The sequence below is a fragment of the Anoplophora glabripennis genome, unplaced genomic scaffold, assembly GCF_000390285.2.
Source record: "Anoplophora glabripennis isolate ALB-LARVAE unplaced genomic scaffold, Agla_2.0 scaffold126, whole genome shotgun sequence".
In the NCBI taxonomy this organism is placed as follows: domain Eukaryota; kingdom Metazoa; phylum Arthropoda; class Insecta; order Coleoptera; family Cerambycidae; genus Anoplophora; species Anoplophora glabripennis.
Genome location: NW_019416477.1, coordinates 656,114 through 675,660, shown reverse-complemented (window position 1 = coordinate 675,660; position 19,547 = coordinate 656,114). Strand labels below are relative to the sequence as shown.

The 19,547-nt window shown below is 33.2% G+C and overlaps 1 protein-coding gene across 1 annotated transcript in view; it reads right to left on the bottom strand.

The window, feature by feature from the left end:
* LOC108906174 (laminin subunit alpha-1-like) overlaps positions 1 to 19,547 on the bottom strand; it is a 249,566-nt gene that overhangs the window by 206,632 nt on the left and 23,387 nt on the right. Inside the window, exon 3 of the mRNA XM_018709372.1 lies at positions 1,992 to 2,492. Within this exon, the coding sequence (XP_018564888.1) occupies positions 1,992 to 2,492 (501 nt within the window). The remainder of the gene's footprint in view (positions 1 to 1,991; positions 2,493 to 19,547) is intronic.

The window sequence follows — 19,547 nt, the reverse complement described above, 5'->3', positions numbered from 1 at the left end:
GTAATGTATCGCAAAATATGCATTGAAATAGGGAAAAAACGATGGCTTCGATTAAAGAAGTTAGTGTCGTATCAAACTGAAATAAACATAAACATGAACAAGAAGAAGAAACATTTTAAAAGTCAGAAATTTATTAAATTTGAATTTATTAAATATCTTAAAAATGTTTGGTTATATCATGCACAAAGTATCTTTTGAAGTGAGAAAGTTATTTTATTTTCTCGGAAATTCTAGTGTTTCAATTCTAACAAATATATCGAATATATGACCGTTTATTTACAGTGTTATCCAAAAATTTTTACTATTTCCTTTTCTACGAAAAAAAATAATAATTACGGCAGTCGCTTGTGCATTTCTGAAAACTGTAAACTCATGCACCTACAATTTTTACGTCACATCCGGTATAAGTCAAATTTGACAATTTTTTCAAAATATTAAAAAAGTCATCTGAAAATATTGAATATTAATTTTTTTTTAATTTTAATTTTTCTTTAAACACAAAATTATATTTTACAGTTTTTCCAGTGAAATATATCTCATCTCAATAAGTAAGGAACATCTTATTTTCGTAAGTATTTTTTGGCTTCAGTAATAAAACATTGATAATTCTCAAAAAAAGTTACTGTGTTAATTAAAATACAATATCAATCAAAATGTCAAGTCATTCTTAATTAAAATTTTTGTCTTCTTTGAAGTGAATGTTGAAAAAATATATGTTTATTATGAAATTTAAAGTTTGTACGTTGATTTATAGTCTTTCCGAAGTCAGTTGAACATGTAAAAAAACTCCTGGCAATAAAATTTAATGATGAAACTTCGTCCCTAAAAAAGTTTTATGCTAAAGGTAAAAAATTATAGTAATTTGTATATAATGTGTTGTAAATTTCTATTATACGTTTATTTGGCCAACAACATATTTTAATTATTTATGTTCTCAAACAATTTTATTATATTGATGGTAAATTTCGTTTTGTTCCAGTTCAAAAGGTCTCCAAAATGTAATAATATTATTTCTCCCTTTCGCAATTGTAATATCAATATAATAGTAATATGAAATAGAAGGTCCCTATAATAAATTAAAATTACCTGAATCACACAAAATTCCGCATTGCTGCACTGCACTGCTGGGCAATTTGTCGACCACTTGTCAACGGTTGAGATTTATTGCCCAGTGGCCCAATGCTCCTGTATTTGTAATTCGTTTGCCCACGCTCGCATTCTTCAACTGGGCGTATACATTTCTACCACCTCCACGTTTAGTTCGACCAGACTTGTATATGGGTATGGCTAAATAAATATGGGAACAAGTTTTTCAAATATTTCAATGCCGATTTGCTGCATCAATTCAATTGATATTGGAAAGAGTATACTAAAAACAGAATTCTCAGTAAATTCCACAAATTACATTGTCTATTTTCTTGTTTAGAATCTTCTAAAAAAAAAAAAATATACCGTAAACTTGAATGGCATTGGTCCACTTTCAAACTTTAGGACCCTGTAACTTTCGATAGGAGAGATATATATTTTTTTTGCGCCAGAAAACATGTCGCTAATAGTACTTTCAGCATGGCAAAAATCAAAATTATGCTAATTTAGAATTTTTTTTTTTTTTTTAAATGGTGGTGGCCAAAGCTAGAAGACAAAGTTGGGTCACTTTGGCCGACCACTATTTTATCACTTGAATCTAAAAACCGGCTTAGAAATAGGCAACTTTGGACACAAAAAGTGTTTTTAATAAATAGTTTAATAAATTTAGGGCCCATGGTAGTAAAAAAATAGGAAAAATATGCAAAAGAATACAATTTTTATTGTTTACTTAACAAAAGTAATTAAATTTTACAATAAAAAAAAGCAAAATAAAGACTGAGAATATAAAATAAAAAAATATTCTATATAAACGTTAAATTTAAATAAAAAACAACTTATTTATATTTATTTGTCTCATGGATTGTAAAAAATCCTCTCTTGGAGGGTTGCGGTGTATTAATCACCTCTATAATGTCTTTAGGTTCATACCAAAGGACATCTTCAGACGAAGGCCACTTCCATTGATGCAGTCCACTTTTTTCAAGAGATTTAATCTTAAATGTTTTCTTATTTTCTTTTAATTTAATTTGAATAACTTGTCCCGGGTAAACTTGGTTTTCATATAAAAATAAAACAAAGTTTCCATTGTTAATATGGTCAATTGTCGTGTTATTGTTTGGTGTTGTCAGACCTTCATCGGTAATTTCCTCATCAAGGTGACCTTGATCGGCAACTTCCTCATCAAGGTCACAGTAATCCTCAGTCTCCGAATAAATGGAAAAATTACAGGAGGACTCAGAGTCACTAGAAATTCTTCGTCTTCGCTTTTCTGAAGGAATTTTCGTAACTTGACTTGGTCCAGGGGTAGCTTCTGGTTGAATATCCGAAACGTAAATGCTTCTACCAGGTAGCACATTCACTTTTTTCCTCTTAGTGCCTTCGGCTTGCTGAGGGAACCTTCTTTCCTGCAGAAGATCTATTACTGAGGCACTTATATTTAGCTGTACATTTGGGTCTAGATTTTCATTGCCTGGAATTCGCTCTAAAACTTTTCTTCTATTCAAGGGGTAAATGCCAGCCTTTTCAAATCCATTCTTTAGGTTTTGTTTTCCATTTTCTGCTAGAGAATCTACTAGTGATTTTAGAAGGCGAGGGAAATCTTGTTTCGAAACGGTTTTGTTATTTCCACTTAATTTGTATGAGGTGAGCAATTTAATTTTCAATGGACGAAAATATGCTACGTCTAACGGTTGCGTGATGTGAGTCGTATTGGGTGGTAAGCATATGAATTTAATTTCATGTTTATTACAAAGGTGTAGGACATGTACACTTAAATGTGATGAAAGATTGTCACCGATGATCACTTTAGTTCCTTCTAATTTTTTTAAACGTGGCAATAGTAAAAATTCGAACCAATCCTCAAATATTGTTGCTTCAAACCAGTCACTTTTGGAGCGATTATAACGAGCTCCATCTGGTCCACCTATCGTGCAACTGTCTTATAAGTTTGTAGCCTTGTAAACCACGTAGGGTGGTAAAGTTTCACCCAACGCGTTTCCACAAAACATTACACTTGTAGATTGTTTTGTTGAATTTATATTCCGCTCGGGATATTTGCAACCCCGCTTCGTAATGATTTTTTTACTACCCGGATCATCGACTAAATTAGATTCGTCATAATTCCATATGTTTACTGGGTCAACCCCAAATATTTCTCTCTGTAAGTCAAAAAAAGTGTTTATCAGCTCAGGAGTGACAGTGGCCCTAGCGACTTTAATATTAGAAGCAAATCGCTGTGTAAGGTCAGGGTGCCATTTTAGAAAGAGTCTCACCCATTCCTACCCTGGTATGTTATTTGTAAATTTGCGAATAGTCACCCCTTTGCGGTCTAGGTATGTTTTTACAATTTTTCGCAAGTCTAGTGCATCTATAGGAAATCTGAAATCTGAGGCAGCTATGATATGAAATTTTAATTTTCTCTCTTCGTCTACCGTTAGAACAGTTTGACCAGCCGGTAGATTTGTATGTACGTTGTTAAGTTTATTTTGTAATGTGGACCTTGGTATTTTGTACCTTTCTGAAGTGAGTCTTGAGACATTCGTCCCTCTCTTATATTTCTTATAGCTTCTTCTAACCTAACATTTGTATAATTGCAAGTTTCTACTACCGACTGTTTTTTTTTTGTAGCGTCCCATGTTCTAAAATTACTACCAACAGTATATTATAAAATTTATTTTAATAGAATTATTACTCACCAATAACAATAAAGGAGTACCACAACCATGTGAATCACCGGCGGCCAAAGTAACCCATGAAAACTACCGAAAGCGCATGGGTGACTTTGGCCACCCCCTATGGGCAGAAATCTGCTAGAAAGACCTACGAACGTCTCTCTTCAGCCTCCGATAATACATGAGCGTAGTTTTGCTTGTACAGACAAAGTTATAACGACTAAAAATTCGCGCTTTTTTAACAAGGACATTCTTATATGATTTACGGAAATACGAGGGACCAATTATTTTTAATATTCATAGTTTTGGGTTCCTTATAGACTGTATAAGTCATACATAACTTGATATTGAAAAATTTTAAGTTAATTTTTTTTATATATAGGAAAGAAACAAATTTCAGAAATTGACCAAAGTCACCCAGGGTGGCTAAAGCCACCCAAGTTTACGGTATCCAATTAAGAAAAAAGGTTACACTAGTTTTCTCACGTTTGTGTCGTTTTTTAACGATATTTCAAATTCAACGGAGTTGATACGTACTTTTCTTAAAATCGTTTTCTCTAGTTATTCGCACTTATTTTTTTACATACAATTCTTGTAAATACATTGGAATGCGACGAGCTCGATAAAGAATCTAGCAGATCTTCGTGAACATGTAGCATTTGCTTAATTTTACTCCCGGTTAAAAATAAGTCCCATTCATTTCTTCGTTCCTTTCGTACAAATATGCAGTGAATTTCGTAGTTAATGAATCAAATGTGAATTAGTGTCGCAAATGAAAGATCTGTTTCTTTTTGTCAGCAATTTGTTAGTTGGCGACTTCATGTATAATTTCACAAAACGGTACGCAAGGATCAAATCATTTGAGTTAATCAACACCTTCCAATTTTTAGAAGCCGCTGAAAAAATTTACGTTTAATTTCGATTTCTTTGCTATCCAGAAACTATATATTTCAAACAATTATAACTTTCTTTCATTACAATACTTTACTACTGGATTTGGGAAACATACGAATTTGCAGAATATTGTCAATACATGCATAATGTTATAGGAGTATCGATTAGATTTAATCTAAGACGTCATGTTATTATCAAATGTATCAGATACATAAAGAATGACAAATGACTGCGATTATTATTTTATAATATTTTCAATATATAAATCAGAAACTAAAATAAAAACAGGTATTTCTTTTGCCCGTCGCATGATTTTAGGGAGAATTATACCTCAAAGGTCATAAACCAATTAATATCGTTCTACTTGTATTGCTGAATATATTGGATATTTTGTCAAAGTATGTAACTAAAATGCTGCGCCAGAAAGGTTCCTATAAAGAAATATTTCGATTTCGAAATACAGGGTGTTAAAGTTTGAAGAAAAAATTGATTTTATAAAATTACAAGATACCTACCGGATTTTTTATTGCCTACAAACGTATGTGCATCATACAAGTTCACTGTATACTTATTTAATTTCAGAGGTAGACATAATAATCTTCAAACCAATTTTTTTTATTAAGTTAATTCAAATTTGACTCACTTTTATGATAGTGCCAATACTTTACATAAACATATTCTTGCTGTATGTTCCCATAATTAGTGACAATGTCAAAATCAAATTATTTTTTAAATAAAATCTAATATGATTCAAACAAGCATTTGTTCTAAAAAATCTTGTCAAACAATGTTCCTGGATACCAATAGATATTTACTAAACCCACAAACATTGTCTGACTTCATTAGAATAGATTTTTTGGGGAAAATTTTTGAATTTGTTTGAATTAGCTTAATTTCTTTTCAATACAAAAAAAATGCTGCAGCTAATAATATAATGTCTTTAAGAAACAGTAAAAAGAGACAAATATATTCAACATTTTTTAAAATGCCAGTTTTGTGTTTTTTTATACAGGGTGTGGCGTGTATAATCTATAAAAATTAAACTACAGCTTCCTGATGATATTTGTAATAGAAAAGTCTTATACGCAAAGATTCTATCTTCGCGTTTTCTTTTTTTGTAAATTAAAGTTCATTTATTTAACGAAAATGAAGGCGTGTGTTATTTATTAAAAACCTTGGAAATGTTTTTATGCGACCCGAGAAGCAACCTTATAATTTAAGTCGGTATAATCTAATACTAGTAATACTAAAACAATGCATTTACTATTGCCGAACGTGTCGATATGGTGTCAGTGTATGGTGCAGCCGGAGAAAATGCGCTAGCGGCGACTAGGTTGTACTGAGAACGATGGCCACAACGTCACCACCCATGTACAAATACAATCCTACAATGCGTTCAGCGGCTGCGAGATACGGGAAGTGTTATTCCTCGAGGAGAAGGACGTGGTCAGTAAGTGCACCTTAATGTTGAAGATGCAGTGTTGGAAAATATTAACGAAGACCCCACAATTAGTACTCGACGACTCGCATAGCAAGTAGGAACCTTATCTCGTACCGTATATCGCATCTTAAGGTACCAACTGTTGCTCCCCTATCATCTGCAACCAGTTCAACAGATTTTACCCCCGGATTGTGATCAACGAATGCGTTTTTGCAGATTTTTTTAAGGCAATGTGCCAATCAAGTAGACATTCCTGCTTATGTTTGTGTAACAGATGAGGCGACATTTACCCGTGATGAAGTAAATTTCCATAATATGCACATATGGACGATGAAAATCCTTACGCGATTAGGGAAACTCATTTTCAACATCAGTTCTCGGTAAATATTGATGCTGGTATAATAGGCAATGTACTTGTGGGTCCCTATTTCTTTAAAGGACGACTAAATGGACCAACATATGCTGACTTTTTCGAGAAGTAACGACACTTTTGAATTAAATGTTTCCTCAGCGATGGATTGGACGCTTTGGTCCTCTGTCGTGGCCACCTCAGTCCCCGATCTAACTCCAATAGGCTTTTATCTTTGGAATCATTTGAAGTCATTGGTTTACAATGCTCCAATTGCTAGGTGGAAGAATTGCGAAACCGTATACTTGAAGCTGCTGACACAATTAGGGGAATGCCTGGAATTTGGGAAAATATCAACATTTTCTCTAGAAATGGTAAGTTTTATTTCATTTTGTTCCATATTTTAATTTAGTATGTTTAGTGCACGCAGTTGGCAACTACAGATGCTTACGGATGTGGTTTGTTTGCGAACTCTTGCAGTAACAACGATACATTTAAAATAGTAATTACTATTAATTATTATAATAAGAAAACATCAGTTTTTTAAATATCTATTTTTCTTAGTTTGTACTTTTGCATTGAAAAATTCCCTAAAAATTAAGAAGTATCTTTCTATCTTTCAACGATGATTTGTTTACGCGGGTGGTCTACAGCAAGTAACTTATCGTATAGCACGCGGACAGGACCGTTCCAGAGAAAATATTTTGATTCATAATTGACTTTAATTTACGAAAAAAAACGTATTTATATTACAAATATCGTTAGGAAGCTGTAGTTTAATTTTTATAGATTATACACGCCACACCCTGTACTATATAATTTTGTTCTATCAATAGTTATTAATTCCATTTGCAAGGAGGCTACCTAATGAAACAGTAAAATCTTGAAACAAAAAGATCTCTCGGATTTTATTTTCAATAGTTATTTATTGCCATCTTTTGTTAGGTACCTATTAGGTGTAGTTTAATTCTAATTGGGACATGTAACCCATAGAGTACTTGTTTCCCGTAATATCAACAGTTAGGAATCTTCTCTGTGGGGTTAGTATCTTTGCACATTTATTTGACATCATTTGATAAGATTTTTTATAAAAAATATTTGAATTTATCGACGTAGCTTGTAAAATAAAGTAAAAACACGAAAGGTAATGTATGTGTGTTATAAGTAATCCTACTTTTTATAATAATAAGGTAGTTAAAAAAATAAATATGTTAACACCTACCTAAGTTAGCTTGCATAAATATAAACTGCATATTTAAAAAGTTAACTTATTTAGCAATGTCTTTTAAATAAGCGTTTTTTAATATCAATCATAAGGGATCATAACAAATTTTCAATGAATTTCTTGTAAAATATAATGTGTTCTACTTAAAGACTAGCCACTTCAGATACCTAAAACCAAAATTTAATGAAAGAAATGTAGTTTTGAGACTAAAGAAAACACTGGAAAATTACGTATTACCCGGTTCAAATTTGTATGTCTTTGTATGTTTTTCTTTCTAATCTACTAATTCTATTTGGAACACGTCAAATATAAATCACTTGTAGCGGTAAGATAATTGCATTGGTACCGTTGTAGGACAGCAAGTCAAGGTTACAGAGTGTTCTGAGTTTACACAGCACTAAACGTAGAGCAGATTTTCTATCAGATTTTTTTCTAAGTAAAGAGCGTTGCATTGAAAAAGTAGGAACTTGATATGTATACAGGGCTTAACTAATGACATGGTTGGAAATAGCTACTCCACGTAGAACCACCAGGCAGATCGTTTCGAACTCACTACTGTTCATCTGTATGCCATAGGCGAGATGGTCGACGAATAGTCTAGCTATATTGTTCTTTATCTCTACCGACATTATTTGAGTATGGATGAAATATAACTTATAAATCATGTTAAATCTTAAATGGTCACTGCTACTCAATGTCTGCTGACAGAGAGCGACCTACTAATTTGTAGGTATTATTAAAGCAAGACCAGTATAACACATACAATAAATTTTTAACTGAAACTACTATGCAGACTAAAGATATACTGAGGTAAACTAGTAACTTTGAAACCATTATATCAGGATCTACTGAGGAATGATGTAGGTGTAATTCAACGTTGGTCGGGGCCTTAGTAAGAAGAGTAGTTATTTATCACAATCTCATTTGTTAAAAGTACTATTTCGTCTAGTGCGACATTGGTCTTGCTTCTATAGTACCTGCAGATTGGTATAAGTGACTTTCTGCCAGTGGGCAATGAGTAATAGTGGTCATTTAAGTTACATGTAAGTTAGTTTCTAGATTATATTTCACTGATATGTATAGAGAGTGTTGAAACATGTGGGTAAAATGAATATGCATTTTTTAGATCATAGATAATAAAAAATAATTTTCATTAAGTATACAGAGTGTCTCCATTTGCATAATCCATGCAGGGTTTATCTTCTAGAACTTCAGAATAAGAGAAAAGTTCTCATGAACATGGCAGGAAAATGTTTAGATTCGAAATGAAAATTTGTACAATTCTTTCCCCATTTACCTTAATTAGATCAAATAACAACTAGATTCATAGGAGGTGCAAATCTGTTTAGTTTAGTTTTTTATTTGACAATAATAAAAAAATATGTTTTTTGTGCAAAATGTTTAAATTTCATGTTCTGGTCTTAAATTGAAAAAATGTCATACCAAGAGAGATGGATCAAAATTTTACTTAAATCCCCAATTTTACCGGTTCTGAATGATCATGGTTACCATTTTGATTATTTTCATGTATATATCAACTTGAACACCCTATCGCCAGATAAAGTTTTTCTTACGTAATTTGAGGAATTCGCTTGTTATGAAAGCGTGTCATCAAAATCAGTATAAAATGGTACAAAGTAGGTATTCTTCAAAAACCGATTTTATATCGTTTCTTATGTGCCGTAAATGGTATAGTACTCGTACCACCATATAATCTAGATTTATTCCCTCAAAAAGTTCTTGATTTATTGAAACTAAGAAACGAGGTTAAACGGTGAACATTGGTTGATTTCTAGACCCACGAAAAGCACTTTCATCACGAAAAAATTTCAAGATATTCGGGAAATAAAAAATGAAATTAAAGGTTGCCGACCCTGCAATATTGAGAAGGGTTGCACATATATTTTAAAAGTACATTTTTTGTAATCAACTGATAGATGCAAATGGTCGCTTTTGTTATTTTCCTCTAAATTTTTAATATTCATAGTTATTGTGTGATATCATTTGTAACATAATTTTAGTTCTTTTTCAATATATTTTTGGGTATTTTGCCACCTGCGAAAAAATTAAAAAACTAGTGAAATAAATCCTTGCGCCAAAAGGATCAATCAAGGGTTATTTTTATGTAAATATTTGTTCCTAATCAAAAAATCTCGCTTTAAAAAACAGACAAATTCAAAAACACATCAGATTATGTCGCATAATTTAGAAAGTCGTTGACGTTTCGAAAATCTATCTGTTTTCGTCTTCTGAACTTCTGATTTTTCGTTTTAAAATTATGGCTACAGAATGTTAATATAAAATTAAAATTTAAATATACCTATATATATATAACTATGTATACACAAAATTTAATTATGTCAAAAATTAAAAAAAACGCCTGTTTGTATCTATTACCTTTTTACGAAAAAAAAATGTGTGCAACTTTTTTTGAAATCTCAGGGTTGGCAAATAATTTTTTATTTCGAAAATTCTGATTGAAATTATTTCCTCATGAAAGTTGTTTCTGTGAATAGAAAACATCCTCTAAAAAAACGGTAGATACGAGTCCCATGCTTCATTTTCAAAATTTGATTTCACCAGCTGCACATGTTAAACTAACTTAAGAGTTATTTCTAAATAAATGAAATTTTAAGGAAATGAAACATCAACTTTCCTGTTTATATACGTTGTTTTCTACAGAAAGAATTCTAACATAAACCATCCTCTATTTTATTTAACGCTTATTGCTAAGATGTGGTTATAGTTTCCAATTATAACGGAAATTGACATTTAGTATGTAACAAAATTATTACTCAGTAATTCGAGAAGGAATTCTTCTTCAACAAGGCCTTTTTCGCGGAAACCTGTATCTATTTGTGACTGATTTATCTCTGCTGTAAAATATTATGTAGGCACAGTTTTTATAATCACTAATTTGTGCGCGAGTATAGTAGAAAATAAAAGATATAATAATTATTTGTGTTTTTCATTTTTTACATATAGATTTTAAAAAAATATTTAAACACAAATATTTCTTATTTGTAGAAATACATAGATTTCGGCATTTTACTTTACCAAATATTTGAATATTATTTTGGATAAAATTTCTCACAAATAATTGTGAGTTAAGTTTAACATACAAAAGGAAAAAACGTAATATATCATACTTTAGGTAGACATTTTGATTAAAAAGTGATAAATTATATGAATTAATTAAACGCGTACAAAGTCAACTCGCTTTAACAGATATTTAATTTTATTCAAAACATTAACATGAAAAAAGCGCCCTTTCAAATGATGAAATCAAATAGAAATATATATGTAATAATATAAATAAATTGCAGCACTTATGTAAATATAATATTCTGGATATTTGTTTAACCAAATAGAGTATATTTGAATACCAATTCGTTATAATTAATATGTTTCACCAAACATTGATTACGTTACTAATCACAAAAAGAATCTTACAATATAAACATATGATCCAAAACATTACATTTCCGAGATACTGTAGGTTAATTTTAAAGGAAATTTCATGTTTTCAAAATTGCAAGAAAACATTGTTTTGAATATAAATTTCAATATTACATTACTAATTAAGTAGGTACTGCTAAAATAATCATAATCAAGTAATTTTTGAAATAATGATAATAATTCAAGTAATTGTCGAATTATTATCATATATTAGATATTACCTAACATTTAAGGATACACATTTTGAAACGTTTCAGGACATTCAAGCAAATGAAAAATTCTAAAAAATAAATATGAACTATGAGAAACTTCTTGCTTATTAAGGCGCCTTCAGACAGCGCATACAATACCTTTGTTGTATTCACCGAAAGGAAGGACTTAATGTTTTTGAGTGCTTCGGAAAAAACGCTGATAAAATCTTAACAAGATTATAGGTCTATTAATTGGAACTCTGTACTTCTAATTACCGACTGCTTCGAGAAATGCAATTTGTACTGGAATTAGTTTCAGACAAAGACCCTACTTAGTTGTTCGCTCCTTAAGATAGGCGACTCTTATCTACAGAAAGTCAAGAGAATTGTAGTTGTAATGGTAATATTTTCTCATAATATTTCAGTACAGGGTGGAGTTTCGAATTACACTTCTATATATAAATGCCCCATTAAGATCGGTGAGGTACGATATTAGGGAAAGTATAGACCCTAAAACTTCAGGAAACATATTTTGATTTATATATCAACTAAAAGAAATCGCTGGAAATAGTTTTCAAGTTCGTGCCTCGGCCGCTAAGGGAGTTGAATTTTTCTCAGAAATGTTTTCTATTCAGGTATATTAAATAGTACAAATATGAATAGCCGGATTTTTTGCGCATACCTTTTGTTATTGACATTTTGTTCTATCTCTCGACAGAAAGGGTGGGGGAAGCCCCAAATGTCTGATCAGAAAAATGCATTTTTTTTACAGTGTTATACCTCGTTCGAAAGATCTTTTCATGCTTTATGTCGTGGTGTCATTTACCTTAATATGGAAACCTATAGATGGCATTATTTCAAAAGAATGTCGTTTTATGGATTTTTCTTAAAAATTTTAAATGCAATGTTATAGTTTTCTTTACATAAATTAATTCAGTACAAAAAAATGATGAATATAGTATAAGTTTGATATTTCAATGAAAGTGTTGTTTATTTATTGGTGCTATTTATCCTGGTTAGGTTAGGTTGTTCTTAAAAAAGTGAAATAGTAGGATAAAACTTTTTATAGGTTAGTTTGAAAAGCATTAACATAGCTACATTTTGACGCCAAAGAATGTTCGATATCTTTTTTGTTATCAAGTTATTCGCAAATTAGTTGATGAATTGAGGAACACGACGCTAACGAAAAGATTACCAAAATTTCCAAAACAAAATGTGTTTTATAAAAGAACCTAACTAAACCCACGCAAATGAGCGAGTCAATAACAATCTTGAAAATAATAACAAAAACAAGAACAACAACAAGAACATATTGACATTATGTAACGAAAGAACAACAAATACATTTGATGATGCTTGTTTAACTAACAAATATCTCTTTTTCTCTCTGATCTTGCAGTAGTAAATTATTGCCAACAACTGTGTAAGTTCATAAAAAGGTTGAGAGAATTAAAGTCAGGAGATCGGGGTGGCCATGCTACCGGTCCTTCTCGTCAAATTAACCGTACTTTTTAACCTTCATTTAGATAGCCTCTGATAGTTTTAAGCTCCTCGATATAATATTATGAACGTTATTCATTCAATTTTGTCTAAACACAGTTTCAACTGTAATTAACATATCAGGTCTAAGATAGAGGATACATTTGGCCTTCGTGCAATATACGCCACACGGTTCATTGGGACATTCCAGGTACTTATCGAATAGTTTGAAAGCGTTGTACTTGGATTTTCTTTCATTGCATTTATGATTTGTTAATCGGCTGCTAAAGAATTTTTTACCTCATAAATTAGAGCAACTTCTATAAATTGTGCATTGCTGCAAACATTTTCTATTTTGAACACTTGTAAGGCTGATGTAAACAATAAACTGTAATATTGAATAAATAGGCATTTGCAAAATCAAATCGGCTGAAGATACCTGGAGTGGTGTATGTAGAAAACTTAATATACATTTTAATCAACACATTACAAATTTTAAACATTTTTTATCAGAACCTGTAAATATTTTATTATAACTTTTTATTGGTGATATTTATTTTATTTTTAATGGCCCACATATTACCAGTCTTTTGGATAAGTTGGAAATAGCCTTATAGATATCTTGCAGATCTTATTAATATTTTAAGACGCCTACTACACCTCGGTTTGGAATCAACTAAGGGCATCTAATGTTTATCTGAGTGTTGTATAAATTAAAGGTTTAGAGTTCAACGTCGGGCTCCGGAAACCTACGAAACTGGATCAGATTTCCAATACCAATACCTATTACTAAACATAAAACGTCACTTATCGCCTGAGTAAATTATCTCGATAGGAATTCTGGTAGAGTGCTATGTATTCATTAAATAAATAGATATAGCATTTAGACAAGCTAATGGTTCTGATGTTACATAGACTGATAAGAATTATTTTATTCGGGGTATTGTAGAAATTTATTAAAAGCTCGTTTTATGAAGTAGATTAGAAGTGATATCAGAATTAAATGTTTTGTCGATCAGTATTTATTTTGTATGTTAATATTCTCATGAACTTTTTAAGCGATAAAGTATTTTAGGGCGAACTATCAGTTTACATATAAACAATAGAAATTAGATATTATAATAGAAAAAGTACCTATTTATTGAAAAAATTATTCTCATATAATTTGTGGATAAAAGTAAGATGTTGCTTGTACCAGTAGAAGGTAGTTTAATTAGACGTGATGACGATTTTTCTATAGGGATATTGAATAAGTTTTCGCTGTTACCAGAACCCTGTTATGCATGTAGTTTAAGTTGGTAACGCAGCTGTAAAGAACCTTGAAATTCAGTGTATGTTTTTTCGCCGAAGTGCAAGACTACCTACTTTTTTTTCATAGCGTTAAACATGTCGAATTTCGTGCCGAAAAGAGTACATATTTGCGAGGAATTTTTCAGCTGAAGCATACATAATTCTTTTTGAGACTTGGCGACCATGATCTGTCGCAAACAAGATGCAAAGACTGATTTAGACGCTTTAAAAGTAATGACTAGAAAGGTCGGCAAACTCCGCTGACACGGAGTTGACCTTTCTCTCGGGCCTTCGGCCCCCGGGCCGCGCTGCGCGAGGCATGGGCACCGCTGCGCGGTGCTTCCATCGCTGATTGTTAAATATAAAATTTTTTAAACACCCTGTATATAAAAGTCATCAACATCGTAACTTCATAATTATCTCTCGACCGTTCGAAATTCAACGCAACATTTTTAGACATTTTGTATATAAAAACCTATTTGAAAAGTCTTTCTTCTTATGGAAATATTTAAAAAGAAAACTATATAATGAAGGTACAATACGGCAATATATACAAAAAAAGTCTTAGGGATCCAGTGCGAGATTTGAACCGTCGAGCCATCATTGCCGCTAGACAGTGTTTGTCCGTATCGGTATTTAAATTCCTGTTCATAGCCAAAGTAAACAAACATTTTCGTATTGTTAAAAATTGCATTTTTCTACCGTAAAATCGTTCGAAGGATTCGGAACGGTATAAAACATAAAAATAATCGCCCGTCGCCGTACTGGCGCCGCGGGGAACGGCAGAATCGGAAAATTCAGTTTTGACAATTCTGACGTTTCTACCGTGGTGACAATTTGTATCAAAATATTCTTAATCGCGTCTTAAATTTTGTTACATGTGACCTAATAAAAGTTGAAGGCGATATAGAAGACAGAGAACGTTGGGACGCGGCATCGGAAAAACGTCCCGGTAGCGGAAAGGGGACGTCGCCGGATCGCGGGAGCTACTCGTACGCAATGAGAACAGTTCCGGCTCCGTCTCGGAACAGAGCGCGGTTGCCGGTCGTATGTATAAAGGAAAATATGACGCCGCGAAAATAGCGTTTTGGACGAAATAATACCGTCTTTACGAAAATATTGGGGTTTTGCGAGAGAGATGCAAGGTCTAGAACCTTTTTAAAAAGCAAACTTCGGCATCAAAAAGTAAAAAATACGTTGCGAAAAATCGCCGAAGCTACGAAGAAAGGACGAAACTCGCGTGTAAAAGCAGAACGAACCCCCGATCAGTCTTCGGAAAAAAGCTTTTAATATTTTTAAATCGACCCTCAAAACGTCCGTTGGTGGGCGCTCCCGTCGGGTTCTCTCTCTCTCCCACAGCGAAAATTTTACGTTTTCGTCGAGGAGACCCGGGAAAATGAAAATTTACCTAGGAAAGCGCGGAGAAGCTTCCACCGAAATACCCCCAAGCGACAAAGGAAGCGGCAAGCGAAAAAAGCCTTTGCCGCCCTAAATCGTCCCTTTTTCAAAATCCGTGCGGGAGTGAAAACCACCTGCAGCAATTAATATGTCAGGATTTTGATGATAAAGATCTAGAACGCACCAAAACAGTTTGAAGATGATGAAGACTCCCGTCACATGTTACCTGAACTTACAAAACACAACAGTTTCGAAACGTTTGGAAGCATTGAGAATTATTCAAAGGCAAGGATATTGAGTACCCTACACATTGAATGAGAGATGTCGAATGGCGTCTTTGTAAATGTGAACAGCTGCTTCAACGGAAAATTTTTTGCATCGTATCGTGACTGGCGATGAAAACTGGATACCTTACGATAATCCTAAGTGTAGAAAATCGTGGACTAAGCCCGGCCCTGCACCAATTTTATCGCCAAAATCGAATATCCATGGTTCCAAGATTCTTCTCTGCATTTGGTGAAATTAGCTGATGGGTATAGTTTATAGTGAGTTGCTCAAAAAAATGAAACCATCACGGGCGATGGCTATACGAACAGACATGAAAAATTGATTTTGCAGCATGACAACACTCGGTCGCATCTTGCAAAACTGTTGAAAATCTACTTGGAAACGCTTAAATGGGAAGTTCTACCCCAATCCCCAAATTTGCCGGACATTGCCCCTTCCCATTATCACTTGTTCCGATCGATTACATAACGTAGTTGAGCAGCACTTCCATTCTTATGAAGATTCCAAAAAATAGGTGGACTCTTGGACACCTTCCGACATGGAATTAAAATGCTGCCAGAAAGATGGGAAAAAGTACACTAGCGATGAACAATACCTTCAATGACATTAAAGAAAGTATTTTCACGAAAAACCAGCGAGAACTTTTCAAAATCCCATTATTTTCACTTTCAACTATTCACTATTCAAATTATTATTCAACTATTCAAATTATTCAAATTTATTAAGAGTTAAAAGTGTTATTAGGTACGAAAAATTGTTTTTTAACAGATAACTTCAAAATTAATAACTCTGAGGTTTTAAGTATTACGTCAACAGCGCCAATCTGACGCCGGAACAGTTGCAAGAACCTCAGACATATGGAGAGCTTACGCCATAGCGGGAAGACGTCATTCGTTTCTAAAGACTTAGTAACGGCGACACAAGTTTTTGTGCATGCGGACGGCGTTAAAACTCAACTGCAAAATCCATATGATGGTCCTTTTACAGTGATCGAACGCGCCAACAAAACATTCGTGGTGCTAGTGCGTGGTCGCGAAGTTAAAGTGTCCATAGGCAGAGTCAAACCTGCGTATTATTTGACTGACGCGACAGGTACCAGGGAATAGCCTGCCATCACCTTCTGCCCCCTTATCCGTGCCAACTATACCCAAGGGCATTACCACGAAGTTCGGTAGAAGGATTCGTTTTCCTGACCGGCTGCAGGTTCCGTGATCGCATACATGTGGCAGGGGGGTTTGTGGATACATATGTCCGCAAGTGACTCATTTTATGTTTTACGTCAAGAGGGCCAGCCTGATGCGGGACTAATCCAACAATTGCAAGGACAAAGAACAGACGCGGGACGCACCAGGGTTCCAGGAAAGGTCCACGGCAGATTGGCGACAGGACCAAATACATATACATGCTGGCGGCTCCATACCAGGACTGTCCAGCGAACGTTCACCCCGACAACACTTCATTTTCAATAAAAATATCTTTATTTTTACTGTTGAGAGAGTTTATTTTGCTGCATACCGCAAGCAACTCTCAACTCTTACGAAGAAATAAAATTGACACTTTTGATAAATTAATTTCCTAAACACTTCGCACATGTGTAACTTAAATTCTTGGCCGAGTTTTAACATTGCATTCTATGGCAATAAAGACATAGTCTAGCTCATCACATCCAGTTTCACTTTTATACGTGTCCCACTAGTGCGGGAAAGTCCAATATCTATGTTAAAATGAGGAATATATGGATTTTTTTACTGTGTTGCCACATTTCTCAGAATGTACAAATTAAAAATATATTCAACTATACAGGGTGTTCCACTTTTCCTGGACAGACACCAACTTTGGTTTTTTAAATGGAAACACACATTTTTTATTTTTTTCGGATTCTACATAAAAAATAAAGGGTACTTTGTGTAGAATAGTTCTATTCAAATATTCACAGTTTTTGAAATATCTCGCGCGAAAGGTTTTTCTAGTCGATATTGGTTGCTTACATTTTCTGATACTGACAGGTTATACTAATAGCTACTAAGCCCATTTTTATCAGATGTTTAGTAAGGATGACTCTTCCGAATCATACTCCAAAAACTGGCCTGCGTTATACGACCAGAATATCGTGTCAAAATTGCCAATTGAAAAAATGCGATTTTTTTAAATGCAACGCCCTGTATATTTTCATATCATGAGATGCAGAATTAAATTCTCTACAACTTTGCTCCTATACCAAAATTCATCAGTTTTTCATGAAATCTCATTTCTATGAAAAAATGCTTATATGTAAAATAACGTAGTAGGCTCCTGTCAAAGGATAGTCTGGATAATTTTCGATTCACATAAGGTTTAATAGAAAAGCGACAGTAATAATTATGAAATGAATTACTCTAAAGAAGAATTAGTAAATAAATAATAGAATAATTCACAGGCCGACAAAATTAAAAAAAAAATCCAGAGATCAGACACTACGCTTCCGAAGGCATTTGGCGTGCTGAATCCGAATCTGGCCTCAGAATTGATCCATCACCCTAGGTTTCCGAGATATTCTAACCTAGAAGTGCAAAAAACACGTACTTTTGCTATATTCAAGGTTATGTAACTTGGCGAAATAATTTTTTTCTCAAAACTGAAAATATCATTGGAAACGTCGATTTTTCCCCTTCAAAACGTATTTTTTTATTTGGAAAAAGCTCTATTTTTCGCGGAGATATCGTCAATTTAAGATATGGCAATATAGCCAGTATGGCTATATTATTACATCATGGCTAACCCCATAACACTGAGCGCTGCTAGCCCTAATTGTTAGGAACGTTAACCCCAAGCCCTACAACCCCACAACACTAAGCAGAGCGAGCCCTCATCGTCAGGAAAGTTAACTTCAAGCCCTATAACCCAATAACACAAAGCGCTGCGAGCCCTAATCGTCAGGAAGGTTAACCCCAAGCCCTATAATCCCACAACACTAAGCGCTGTGAGCCCTAATCGTCAGGAAGGTTAATAGACGAGCGCAATTGCAACGCTAAGTCGCTTAGTTATCGAAATAAAAAAAACTGGCGTAGAACCAGGTCAGACATGGTAGGTTTTATTAAGCATGTGAGTGGGCATATGAAATGGTATTTTACGACATTTTTTGTTGGTCGGGATCTTTTTAATTTCGAAAAATTAAAAAAAAATCTATTTTTATGAGAACATGTTTTTTAAAGTCTCCACCGTTATATCTCAAAAAATAATTGTACTATCAGAGTAATTTTTTTTTTAAATTAAAGCAGACATAATAGCGCTTTTAACAGTACTAATGGATTTTATAAAAATCGCTTTTTCATTTCGCTAAAAATCAGGAAAACTTGATATTTAAATTTTGTGTAATACAATTTTCACCAATCGATAAACTTTTTTATTTATGATTTTTTTTATATACATGCAGCGAAGAAAATGAAGCCCAAACACTACATAAATTTTTGAAATAATTAGTTTTTTCCTAAAGCTTATAGTTTGGCAACAAGCGATTATTTCATAGCGCGCTAAACTGATGCATGGGGCGTCCAACGTAATGTGTAATCTACATAGTGTACGGCTTGCGGGATTTGGAGTATATAGGTTCGTGCGTAATAAGCAGTGTGTAATAATCATCAGAACATATTAAGTTTTAAGACAATGAAGTGCATTATTTGTAAGAAAACTGTGCGGGATGATGACAAATCTGTAGTACAAAGACCTAGAATTCAAGATTTGTTGTCAAAAAATGGCGAAATTAAAATAAAATACCTTATAGACTGTCGTAAATCAT